Source organism: Rhipicephalus microplus, chromosome 9 (genome assembly GCF_043290135.1).
Source record: "Rhipicephalus microplus isolate Deutch F79 chromosome 9, USDA_Rmic, whole genome shotgun sequence".
Classification (NCBI taxonomy): Eukaryota; Metazoa; Arthropoda; class Arachnida; order Ixodida; family Ixodidae; genus Rhipicephalus; species Rhipicephalus microplus.
The window spans coordinates 8,934,629-8,948,027 of record NC_134708.1 but is presented as its reverse complement, the minus strand read 5'-3'; the positions used below and the strand labels follow the sequence as shown (position 1 = coordinate 8,948,027).

The following is a 13,399-nucleotide window of genomic DNA, read 5'->3' as shown; positions in this document are numbered from 1 at the left end:
TACGCCGTGCTCTTCAAATATTCCATAAACGGTCTTCACATCGTCACTTCATATATGACCTCTATCAGAATAAAGTGCACTATTAGAGTGAGCGAGCAGTAATTAAAAAAAGAAGCTCAGTATAGCAGGCACGTAATCACTCACTCTTGCAGGATTTACCGCTACTGTATTGTGCTTGAGGCGCTGTACTGCCCGTAATTAACAATCTCCATAAATGTGCAAGCCTGTGCCGCTCGCCTCGAGATTAGATAAGGATTCGTAATTACGTTCTGTTCGCATTTGTCTCGCACTATAGCCCGGCCTGCATCGTTATCGCCACTTGACCTATCGCGACTTTCCTTCTCTCATCGAGGGTTGTTTTAAGGTTATAGAATCTCGGCGCGTCATATCACGGTTTATCATAAACGGGTGTGCGCCATAAAAATTGGCTGAATCCCACCACTTGTCACCGGTGTATACTGTGCCCGTTACAATAAAGGTTCCTCGTTACTGCTTTAAACGTCACGTTTGGCTTAGCGGCGGCGTTAGGATTCCCGACGAAATTTACGAAAGCGCTCAAGTTTCTTTTCTAGAACCAAATACACAAACATGCGTTTACGCTAAAGTCATCAGTTCGAAACACCACTTCGTAAAACACGTGTTTGCTATGTTACTCCATCAGCAAATGGATGGTGCGCAAGTGGACCGGTGTCGAGTATAAAGCAGTCGGGAGTAATGATTTCGCTGTGCGAGACACCGGCGCACACTTCGTGCTTTGACCCTGTCCATGTTTCGCGTTATTGGAGCTGAAACACCCTTCGATACATGCCCTTTCTCCACATTTTTTTTCCCGCCTTGAACAGAGAGAGAGAGAGAGAGAGAAAAAGAGAGAGAGAGAGATAGGCAAGCTGGGTGGGTGAATGGGTGGCTGCCGTAAGTTATGACGATATGCTGTTTTTCTTTCTTTTTTTTTTCTTTTTTACATGTCCATATCCTGTATTGCCTGCACGTTCTTCCACATCCGTATACCGGAAGGCCGTTCGATTGGCCATCGATAAAGTGGTGTTGGATAACCTGTCCAGGCCGGTAGCTCGTGTAATGAGCAGGTCCTTGAGCATAGTTTGCCCTTGCACGCACGTTCTGGGAATAAACCACTCTGTTATACGACTTTTATTAATTTACTGTCTGGAATATATAGTGCCAATTCATGTGCCCAGCCTTAGTTCGGAGCGATCGAAGTTGCCAGTCCCTCTTGTTATAAGCGGATTTGGGCTTTTTTTTTCCCGAGTCGCTTGTAGAATTTTCCACTCGCTCGTCGCGTTTTTTCGGCTTATTATGCGTTTCTCAAGCTAGTGTAGTTAGTGTACGCTAGTCATGCACTGCAAAGCGTGTATTCATCTGTATGTAGACTACCCTGGAAACAGTGTTAAAAATTAATGTGTACATTCGTTCATATTTCAGCATATTCTTGCTGTTCGAAATGAAGAGATATTTTCAACTACAGTCCGTACTTCAATTACATTTTTTGTTACTATCAGAAATATTTTCCAGAATAAAAAAATCGGCAGATCCCACGTACCTGGGAATCGACGTTATGCGAAGCATGCGCAGGGAAGGTGGCCGTGTTGCAATTTTTTTATTGAGCGACACGTCATCAAATGACGCTAAATATATGTACAAATGTTGCATGCGCAGACATATGTTGAAGAGTTGCAAATGTTTATATAACCAGTTGTTTGCACTTGCGCAACGATGCCAACTGGAACATGCGTATTAGCAACACCAGAAGCTGATATGAAGCGCTGATGCTCGCGAGGATGCTGACCCCTGGCACTGCTACATAAATCAACCTCAGTGCATGGCAACTAACCACAATTGACGTTAACCCGACGTGGCGGCTGTATCCAAGTGGTGCATATTTATTTATTTATTTATTTTATTTAATACATACTGCGGACCACACTTCGGTCCAAGCAGGAGGGCATGGCGTAATACAAAGAGAAATACAATATACGCAAAACAAAACAAAAAAAACAGTACACAGTTACTCAGTATCGCAAGTACTACATTCGATTGTCTGGTTCCAGTCTGAAATGGTGCGTGGAAAAAATGAAAATTTGAACGTGTCCGTTCTCGCGAAGTACGGAGTTAGTGCATTTGGTTCGTGATGTCTTGTCGGTCTTGTGTTTAATGGAGAAAGAAAAGGGGTTGGATCAAGGGAAAGTTTGCGATTATATAAAAGAGACAGAAAATCAAGGCGGGACTTCTTTCTACGATCCTGAAGGGAAGGAATATTATTAGCTAGCATTAGGTCTGTGGGGGAGTCCGTTCGCAAAAACCTGGAATAAACAAACCAAAAACAAACCAGAATAAACAAACCAAAACAAAAAATATGTAATGTTTATTAAAGTGGGTGGGCAGCACTGCAACCACTATTGACGTTTCACGAAGATTAGCGTCTGTTTGAAAATTAATTCTGAGATCTGGCGTAGGTCTGTGGTAAAATGCTGGATTGCCACGCAGAATGCTTGGGTTTGACTCCAGCTGGGACCCTGACATTTATTCTTTGCATTCGCCGTGTCGACGGTATCAATGTCGGGTATTTCCTCACGCTCGCACGTTGAAAATTCCCATGTGTGTTCTTGTGATTCCTGGGTCAATTCACTTAAGGGTCAATTCCTGGGTCAATTCCTGGGTCAATTCCTGGGTCAATTCACTAAGTGTCAATTCACTTATGGCACATACCCGCACACCTGCGGCACATACCTGCCAGTGGGTATGTGCTACTGTTTGACGGGAAGTGTTTGACCACGTACGCGACGGGATTGTGACATTAATCATGTCTTGAACAGCGCGTCATATTCGTCAAAACATCTTAGCCTCCCTTGCTAATTTTGGTTCACGCCAGGCAAACGTAAGCGGCTAGATTAGACAGACAGACAGACAGACAGACAGACAGACAGACAGACAGACAGACAGACAGACAGACAGACAGACAGACAGACAGACAGACAGACAGACAGACAGACAGACAGACAGACAGACAGACAGACAGACAGACAGACAGACAGACAGACAGACAGACAGACAGACAGACAGACAGACAGACAGACAGACAGACAGACAGACAGACAGACAGACAGACAGACAGACAGACAGACAGACAGACAGACAGACAGACAGACAGACAGACAGACAGACAGACAGACAGACAGACAGACAGACAGACAGACAGACAGACAGACAGACAGACAGACAGACAGACAGACAGACAGACAGACAGACAGACAGATAGATAGATAGATAGATAGATAGATAGATAGATAGATAGATAGATAGATAGATAGATAGATAGATAGATAGATAGATAGATAGATAGATAGATAGATACGCTCAAAGTTGCCGAAGTTCGCTAAGAAACTCTTCGAATTGAATAAAAAATAAATAAATTTTGATATTTGCTGACTTTTTTCGAGAAATTTGTGCCGCTTTTTTTTTTGGGGGGGGGGGGGGCTTTTGTAATTATTCTTGCCTATTAGCTCTGTAGCATCTGACAACTCTGGAAGTAGTCGACCCATGAATTATAGCGCCATGCAGTAAATTAAAGCCTGTGAGACAACGACAACGCACGCGCACTATTTTGACCCAGTAAAATTTTGCAAGCATGCTGTGGTTCAGAAGCATCAAAAGAGATTCATGGAAACACGCTTGATAGTCATGTCAATTAGCACTTTTAAACACTACTGACGAAACTAGTCCAAGTACCGCACAGTCTCGAATACCGAATATCACGAGTAAGCAATATTAGGCTCTTATATAAGGGTGTGAAAACATTAGATACTATTTTAGCAATGTAGAACTTGTTACATTATATAAATGCACCACAGATCTCGCCCTGTCATTTGTAGCAACGCCTTTAGGCACTTGCTCATAGAACAGCAAAATTCGATGCTGTATTATAAGGAATGTAAATATACAGAAACAACATATAAACACCCCTAAAATAGTGCCACCTGAGAGTGAGAAGTTGTCAGAAAAACGCGGCAAGGGCTATAACGGGAGGCGGGCCTTGTGTTTCTCAGATATATTAGATTCAGCGCTCTGTCACTTGGACAACACGATAAGGCATGCCTGTCCGGATTTGGCACGACAGATAGGCCGCTGTGCATGCCGTGATAATCACTTGGAGGCTTTTTAAAAGGCAAAAAAGCGTTAGATGCCATAAAAGCGAAAACTGACCGGTGGCGCCGTTGGCTTTAAAACGGACAATGAAAATAAAAAAAATAAAAAGAGAATTTAAGATTAGTGTGTATGTACAAGTGACCGCGTGAATATATGAGTAGTGGATACATAGAATCATTCGCATTACGCGGGTTCGCTTTGCTTGGGCTCGACCGTTCTTACAACTTCCTCTATACGTTTACGGGTTTTATGCCTGTCCTGCTGCAGTATAGCAGTTCGAGTGTCAAGGTTTCTTCACGTATGATTCGCTTAATATCCCGGCGATTTCTTTACATCTTTTCGTTTTAGCGGGGTCGTGCGCTCCGTTTCCCACTGCGGCCTGCTTTGCTCTGAATGTCCACCACCCGGAGCACTGCGTCTTGCGCCAAATGAGGTGGACAAAGAGAGCTTCGCAAGTGGCTATAATTTCCCTTTGTCCGCGTTAGTTGCGGCCCAGTAGCTCGTTTCCTTTTATATAAGTCTCATTGTTCGCGTTGCAAGCGCTTACCTGTAAGTTACAACAGAAACAGAGCTGTAACAACATCACCCACGAGAGAACCCTGAACGAAGGCATTGCATTGCAAACGCTCTTTCTTTGTCGACTGGGCGACCTTGACAGAAGAATAATGTCCTTTTCTTCGCCTCTGGTCGTGTTTTTTTTTTCCGCTTCATCGGTGTCCGTCTCGGTTCACCGATGGCACGTGGCCGGGTAGTTGTGGTGGCTCTCGAAAGAAATACACTCGCAGAGTTCCCCCGTATTCACTCGCTAAAGGCGACTGCATGAACGGAAAGTCAGGCTTGTTGGTCGTGATTTTTTTGAAACAGTAATGAATAATGGGGTGAAACGTGCGAAAACCACCATATGATTGTGAAAGACGCCGTAGTGAAAGGCTCCGGAAGTTCCGACTACCTGGGCACACGGACCTCAAGCATTTTCACCTCCATCGAAAATGCAGCCGCCGCAGTCGGGATTCGATCCCGTGACCTGCGGGTCAGCAGCCGAGTACCTTGTACACTAGACCACCGTGGCGGGTAACTTTTTGAATTGTACAGCGCAGAATACAGGCCGAAACACGATAAAGAAATTTAAGTTAAGCGATAAAGAAACTGAATTCCTGAAGGTCACGCACTAAGCGGTAAGTAGCTTGGCTTACTTCTTGTGCTCTTTCATTTTGCTCATAATTATTTTTCTTTGTGCATGCGGGTGCACGTTCACGCCTGCATCGTATATGCAACGAACATTCACAGCTTCTTGAAGAAATGGAAGGTGTGTTTGAATGTAAAAATATGTTGCTTCCTTAGTCTTGCCAGAAAACTCTCTACAATAACCCCCACTTGGACGACGACGTTGTGAAAGCTGAAATGGAATGGATGGATGAAAAACTTTATTAATTGTCTGGCAGATTAAGCGGACTTCTTCGTCGTCCCCGCCACCCAGCGAAAGCTTTTCTCTGCACGTAACGTGGTTTTGCATCGCATGCCTCCTGCATTGGAGGCATTGCAAGCGTTCTGCACCGCACATGGTACTGCACAGCCTCCGGGACCGGCCCCTGTTTCAACAAGCGACCATGTATCGCGAGGACGTCCGTCGTCGTGTAATACCACGTTTACGACGTCACAATGACGTCATAAAATTTTCCAAAATCTAGAAGCCAACAGACTTGCACCGGTGATTATAAACTTACTGTGTTATGATGACTGTGAAGTGTGACGTCGTTGTGCTCTCTCTTTTCTCTCTCTCCATTTGCTTTCCTTTCTGTTCCTTTGTTTCTTGTCTATTCATAGGGTCATGTCGTGTGGTGACGTCATTACGTGATGATGATATTTTGCGTCACTTGGATTGACGCTGACACTCACGGTCAAATTTCATGTTTGACGAGGCGTCGAAGGCCTCAGTTTGAATAAATTGTGCCAGGATAACTTTTTTGTTACAAATTTATCCGTTCCGAACTATCTTCGGTGTAGTTTCACGGCGTTGTTGTTCGGGCGTTCGTTTTACACCGATATACCAATATGAACTGTTTTTTTACCATTCAGATGATATTTTACTGGATAATTTGATGTATTGGTTTACTTATCACATTCTTGCTTCGCTCCAGTCATTTTTATTTTCACGTTTTAATTAATCACGCTGAGCATAGTTGCGTGCAGCACTAGCGTAAAGGATTGTAAAGCCTGACAGAGCATCGATTCCCCCTTTCCGCCAGTCGCCTATATTCTTCTCATGCACATTTAAACATTAAATAAACCATAGCAACAATTCGCACATTGGTTAGGAAGGCAAATATATGACTGCAGTAAGTATATTCAATAATTGCGGAAACTATGTACCGGTCGTATACTCGTGAGACCATCATCGACACAATATAACACTATGCCGAACTACGGAACGCAACAAACACAAGAAAACATCAGGTAGCGTGTGCACTATACATGCAGGTACAGGAGAACATGAAATCACCAGTTTAATTTATGTACGCTTTAGTTATGCTGATAATTTGATCAGTGTTGATTGATGCCTTTTTATAGCGTACGAAAGTATTTCAACCTAGACATTGTTTCAATCGATTAGTCCCTATTTATTCGATAGAATGACCGTCTAACGGATTCCTACCAGAGTGTCAAGAAGTGGTCGATTTGATTATACTTTTCGCTCGTAAATGTTTTTCATTAGTCATTTGTCTCCATTTTTTTCAGCGTGAGTATTTATAGGTTCGACAAGTTTTATTATTTATTTTTGAACAGTTATATAGTCGAAGAACTGTTCTGTGAATACAGAGATTCCCGTTTCGTACAATTTCCCGCTACCTTCGTTCTGTGCGCGCGACGAATTTTTGTGAAAATGAGTTTTGTAAATTGCGTATTGTTTGTATAAACTGGCAACTATAGAAATATACGCACGCGCATATATGCACGGCTGTGTTTTCATATCGTATTCACGTGCTGATAGATTCTGCAGACGAGAATGTCGTTGACGGTGCAATTGTCTGAAGGTGATCGCGTTTCGGCAAGGGGTCTTTGTCGCAAGCATGGTTGCTGTGAGGCGAAGCCTTGCCTGTTAGCTTGTGCGTGCGAGGTCATGAGCGTGACCCGTCTCTTTAAGGTGCTGCGCAGCTGAGCTCGAGGGCGTGGGTTCGAATCCCAGCCACTGCGGTGACATTTACATGGGTGTACAGCAGGGGCGTAGCCAGATTTTTTTTTTTTTTTTTTTGCGGGATGGGGTGCACCTTTTTGATTTCGAGGTGGAGGGGTACCCCTTTTATATGGTCATTTTCCTCTCTGTATGACATGACGAAAAAAATTTCGGAGTGGGGGGGGGGGGGGGGATGGTGAATATGAATTTCGGAGGGGGGGGGGGCGGTGTGCCATCCGCTGGCTACGCCACTGGTGTAAAGGACTAGATCGCAGCCGTACCTGAACGTAAAAGAACTCAATGTGGTCCAAGTGAGTCCTGCAGTAAGCGTGCTGCATTTATGACGAAGCTGCGGAAATATGCCCCTGAAATATTTTTAGTACCCCCCTCCCCCCAAAAAAGAAGAAAAGAAAAGAACAACGTCAAAAATGTTCGCGAAGTAAGAACGCCGCGCTATTTAGAAGGTTTGTAAGGAATTCCACATTCCCATGATTTCTTTTGTTTTGATTCTCTTGTACACGCACTGTGCGGCACAGTCACGCAAAAGTACATGGTTGTGTGGTGATTATGATAATGTGGCTGTGCGGTGATATTGTTGTCTCTTGTTGCTACTGTGTCGAGCTGTGCAATCTAGAAGTTCAGAACTGATCAACTAGCTTGTAAAAAGTACTTATTCAGTATGTCCCCGTGTAATGACTTCATTCTCAACACACTCATATCGCGTTTTATTTTTTTTTTCACAGCGGAGCTGTTAAGGTTTGCGTTATGCCGCAAGGCGTGGCCTGATAACTATTGATATCATAAACCATAAACAGGCACGCGCCTTCTTCGTCCTCTTCTTCTGCTCGCACCCAGAACACGTGCACCGATTCGTCCGGCATGGGATGCAATGGGTGAGGGAACGAACAAAAGGAGAAAGAAAGAAATAGAAGGAAAGGCACAGAGTATTGAAAAAGATATAACACGAGAGAACGAGCACAACGTGAGGGAGGAGGAAATAAATGAAATGAAGAGAACAAGATAGAAAGACAGGGAAATAAATAAACATAGAGAGACGAAGGAACAGACTTGCCATATATAGTGTAGTATAGCAAGTAATGGAAAGGGAAAGTGGAGATGCGGAGAAAGGAAGTGAGGAGTTGAAAGGGCACTCCATATAGCATAGCTTTGTATAGTGTAGTAAAGTACAGTATTGTATAGTAGAACAATGAGTTGAAAAGCAGTGTACATGGATATGTGGAAGAGGGAAATGAGGTGAGAGGGCAGGCCATATAGCATAGCCCTATATAGTATAGTATATTATAGTATAACAAAAGGTGGAAAAGGAAAGTGGGGCTAAGAAGGAGGGAAAGGAGAAGGGTAACGCCAGCCTGTTCCGCTGCTTTCTCAGTCTTCGCACCACTGGTGCGTTGGTGTCCCATTTTTTTTTCACGAAACTTATAATTTAGCTCAATTTGTTATGAATTCTAACTGTAAGCGTGTCAACCTTCTCTCCCCCCCCCCCCCCCTTCTTTGTTTATGCTACAGGAGTCCAAGCTGGTGGGAGGGATCAAGCCACGCAGCCGCTACCGGAGCCGCTCCCTGTCGGCGTCGTCCACCGACAGCTACAGCTCGGGTGAGTGCGGGTTCCCGTCGCGTTTCCCGTCTGTCTCGATTGGAGGGTCACGTGGTACGGTGTTGCTCGTGAATCGGCCGCGCCGTATGCACGGACGAGGGCACCGCGACGACGAATGTATTTTTAATTGAATGCGTTTACGGGGATGAGGCTGGTGCGGCTCCGGCCACTTCTTACGTAATAATTTACATCCTGAAGTTGTCAATGAATGCGCGAAATTTGCGCATGCGCATGTCCACTCACACACATCAGCGATGTTCACACGTCATCTGAGTTCACGTGACATATGGCTTGAACTTCTCTACCTAGGAGCCAAATTCAATAGCGTCGTGTGGTCGCATAAAACTTGCGTGGACACACAGTTTGCTATTAATATGTCGAAGCCGTATTCTGTGTAAATATTCGCATAACTACGTATTGTAGGTAGGTGTTTTGGACATGATACTAGCTAGGGCGTCCATACGTATGTAAAAAAAAAAAAAATGATGCCACGGTGTTTAATATTTCGTTGTTTCGGTTCTGTCATTCATCTGATAAATATGCGTCGGTGTTTTTCTGTAATACCTCTCCTGTGTACCGTACTATGCCTCAAGAACTGTGTCCAGAATCATCAAACATCGTGGAAGAGTGATATTCGCTTGCTTCCTTCACAGCTGCTTTTTCTGTAGCTGTAGACATCATGATATTGTAGAATACATAATTTGGGATTGTAACTGAGAAAGTAAAGTTCATGAACTCTTTAATTAGTGGAGGTAGGCGGTTATGTCAAATAGCATAGTTCTATTGATTAATGCGGAAAAACCTTTTCAGCTTTAAGATTTCATATAAGCGATGGAGTATTTGGAAAAAAAATTAGGATGGGGTATTGAACTTTCCAGTAAATCGGTGTTTGGCTGAAGTTCGGTGATTTAATAATAAAAAAAAAGCACAACTCATGCATTGAAATGCAAACCGCGAAAGAACTGCGAAAGATAACCAGCGAAACGTGTTATGGTCCACAGAATACACGGCTTTATTAGACATATACCGTTATACACCGATTTGGTTGTCTGAGTTATTGGTTCGGACGGACTTAATCGAGTAGAATCGGCTAATATTTTGTATGCGTTCGATAATGACGGAGTAACATGGGTACACTTCACCTGAGTACAAGGATTGGTGTATGGCGGTGAAGCAATAAGCTTTTTCATAATTTTGGTAACGCAAGCTGTCATGCAGGGAAGCAATTTAAGATGGGAAGTGACGAATTTGGAGAGTATTTCGTTTGAATACGCTACGCAATTACTTTGAACTGTTTTCACGCGAGATGCAATGTTTCGTCACGCATATGCAATTACTTTGAACAATTTCACGCCAAGGTACGCTGGCTGGCGGGTCAATTTAACACGTTATGGCCACAAATTGTCCGACGATTGATGATGATGGTGATGTTGATATCCTCTTTTCGGTGGCTCTCACCCACAAATGGGGATGAGTCAAGAAACAGGGGGGCAAGATATTTAAGGTAAACACCGATGAGTCTAAAAACAAACGCTGGAACTCGAGATCAAAAATGAAAGACCGAACGAATGAAAAAAAGCTTAGCAAGCTAGCGGTCTTTACTGTCAAATAGAATTTATGGCCAAGATAATGACGGATTTGCGGCCAAGATTCATGAAGAGATAGAAATAGTCTGACACAGTGATCTTCTCGTTTCATTTATGCGATCGGTCATGCATTTGGGTAATAAAGATTTTAGGAATGGCTTTTTTTGTTTTCTGTTTTGTTATGAACGTGTATTCAATATGACTGAAGTTGCATCTTTGGCCAGTGAATGCATGCCTCACAATCCCTGTGAAAAACGTGTCCTTCCGCCTTTGAACACGCAACAAGTCATCCTAATGAAATGCTCACCGTGGTGCCATCCATCGCACAAAGAGCGAAACAGAGGAGACAACATCGTAGCCTCAAAGATGTCGCAAACGGAGAAGCGCTGGCTGTCGCCGAGCCTGTTTGGAAATCCGACGGCAGGTGAACGTCTCCAGCAACAGGGGGCGCTTGGTGACCAGCGGACGGTGGCTCAAAGTGTGTTTTCTCTCCGAGAGATGGCGATACGTACGGCTAGGCGAGCTGCCCCGCTCCGATGGGTTCCGGGACTAAAGCTCCCTATCACCGACCTTCCCGCGCAGAACAATAAATATTAAAAAAAAAAAAACGTTTTATTCTGTCTCTCTGCCCGATGGCGCGGTCGTCCTGATGTATTCGCTTGTATTTTTCAATAACCTCTGTGAGGGAGGAGCATTTCAGGGTAATGCGCGAGTTCTTTTTTTTTTTCAAATGAAGTTTCAGTGATAGCAGTAATTATCAATTAATCAATAAATTGTAATTTTCCAGTGGAAACATTAGTGTTTGAACGCTGACATATGTAACAACAACAACAACTCTCTATTGCAATAGCAAATTAAAAAAAAAAACAGCAGTGTACCATCATGCCCCTACTGCAAAAAGAAACAAAAAAGAAAGTTATTGGGAACACGGAACTGTGCTCACGAAGAACAAAAACAAATAATATGGTGGCCTTGGCGACCAACTTTGAGCCGTCGTCCAGCAGGCCCACTAGGCGGCGGAGAAGCAAGGCCTCGACGTCACCTCGTGGGAGACCTAAGGCCCTGTCGGCGAAAGCTATGTCGGACTATCCATGAATTTGTTACCAACCAAACCAACCTTTTTCTTTCTTATATATGACCTATAGCTGTTAATAGTATTGCTGTTGGTCATCTGTAACAATAAACAGAAAAGACAATTTTCTGGGAAAAAGAACATTGGGATAGAAAATCTTGATTTCTTTTAACCTTGAAATTAAAAAAAAAAGATTGATCGCAAGTTTACAGCACACTTTTTTTTCTACGTTGATACCCGTTCTTTCAACGCCTAACTTGACCGCACACGTTCTGTGTCTTTGAATCTACCTCAAGAGCGGTCGAGGTAGATTCATAGCTTGATAGTGTATAGAGAGATGGATGTTTTGGCAGCAAAAGTTGACCTTCCCGCAAGCAATGGTTGAAGCAGAACTTTTGCGTAAGGTACTTTCAATTTTCCGCAACTTCGTATACTAAGTTACTTGCTCGCCCTAGAACCCACAGCTCGGGCATGACAAACGCAGCAGTGGACATCGCGTACGTCAGAGATGTAGTTGTGCTGCCCGGTGAACTTTGATGCCTGTAGCGGGCGCGAAAGGAGCCCATGTTAGAGATATCCACCCAAGTCGGCGTCAAATGAAACCCGAACAGGGGCGAGCCTTCGTGACGGTATAGTGTGTGCCGTTCACTTATCACCATGCATAGACAGGCATAGGTATAGGTATAGTTGAAATAAAGGAGAGGAAATGGACATGAGTCGGGCATGTAGCGCGTAGACAGGATAACCGCTGGTCATTAAGGGTAACTAACTGGATTCCCAGAGAAGGGAAGCGGGTTAGGGGGAGACAGAAGGTTAGGTGGGCAGACGAGATTAAGAAGTTTGCGGGTATAAATTGGCAGCAGCAAGCACAGGACCGGGTTAACTGGCGGAACATGGGAGAGTCCTTTGTCCTGCAGTGGACGCAGTCAGGCTGATGATGATGATGATGATGATGATGATGATGATGATGATGATAGGCAGGCACACATGTGTGCGCAGAGTTGCCCAACAGGATGCGCGAGTCGACGGTGATACCTGGACGGCACACACTATACCATCGCGAAGACTTGCCCCCGTTCGGGTTTCATTTTGACGCCGACAGTACACCTGGGTGGATATCTCTGACATAGGCTCCTTTCGCGCCCGCTGCAGGCATCAAAGTTCACCGGGCAGCACGACTACATCTCTGACGTATGCGGACGTTTGGGCACGAGCCCGCATTGTGCCTCGGGTTTCAGGGACAACAGAGGAAAGCTGAACGCTCCTGCGATAAAAGTGAGAGGCGGTTACCGTATCGCTTGCAAAAAACTAGAGAGATAAGTAAAGAAAAAAAGATAAATAGGGGAAAGATAAGCACATTCTATCATAAAGAGCAGGGAAATAGGATGTGAATTTAAGTCTTTCTTTTTTTCTTATACAGCAAGATACGTTTAATCGAAGTAAACAAGACATTAGGCCGATTTGGAAAAAAAAAGTTTTTTTGTGTGTGTTGTTAAAACCATGCAAGTGCAACGCCTACATTCTCGCTTTCGAAAAAGAAAAAGTAAGAAAACGTAAAATGGCTTTAAGCGGCTGTAAGTACGAGTTGTGCGTAACACAAGACGTTTCGCGGGCGACTTTTATTATTTTTAGTCACTATTACAGTTCCAAACACAATCCCCAGTAGTCGTCAATAATCGAACCGCGTCCGCTTCACCGACCAACCACAATGACACGTAACGCGCCTTATGGGAGTAATAGAACCGTGTGTCTGTGCATATATACGAGGGCAAGCAAGAAAATTATCTACACTT

At 44.0% G+C, this 13,399-nt stretch overlaps 2 protein-coding genes across 5 annotated transcripts in view; one reads left to right on the top strand and one right to left on the bottom strand.

The window, feature by feature from the left end:
• LOC119163436 (adenosylhomocysteinase-like 1) overlaps nt 1-13,399 on the top strand; it is a 281,699-nt gene that overhangs the window by 57,066 nt on the left and 211,234 nt on the right. For both annotated transcript variants that reach the window (XM_075873070.1, XM_037415431.2), the window contains exon 2: nt 8,861-8,948. In XM_075873070.1, the coding sequence (XP_075729185.1) occupies nt 8,861-8,948 (88 nt within the window). The remainder of the gene's footprint in view (nt 1-8,860; nt 8,949-13,399) is intronic.
• LOC119163437 (uncharacterized) overlaps nt 1-13,399 on the bottom strand; it is a 143,332-nt gene that overhangs the window by 33,602 nt on the left and 96,331 nt on the right. The window lies entirely within an intron of this gene.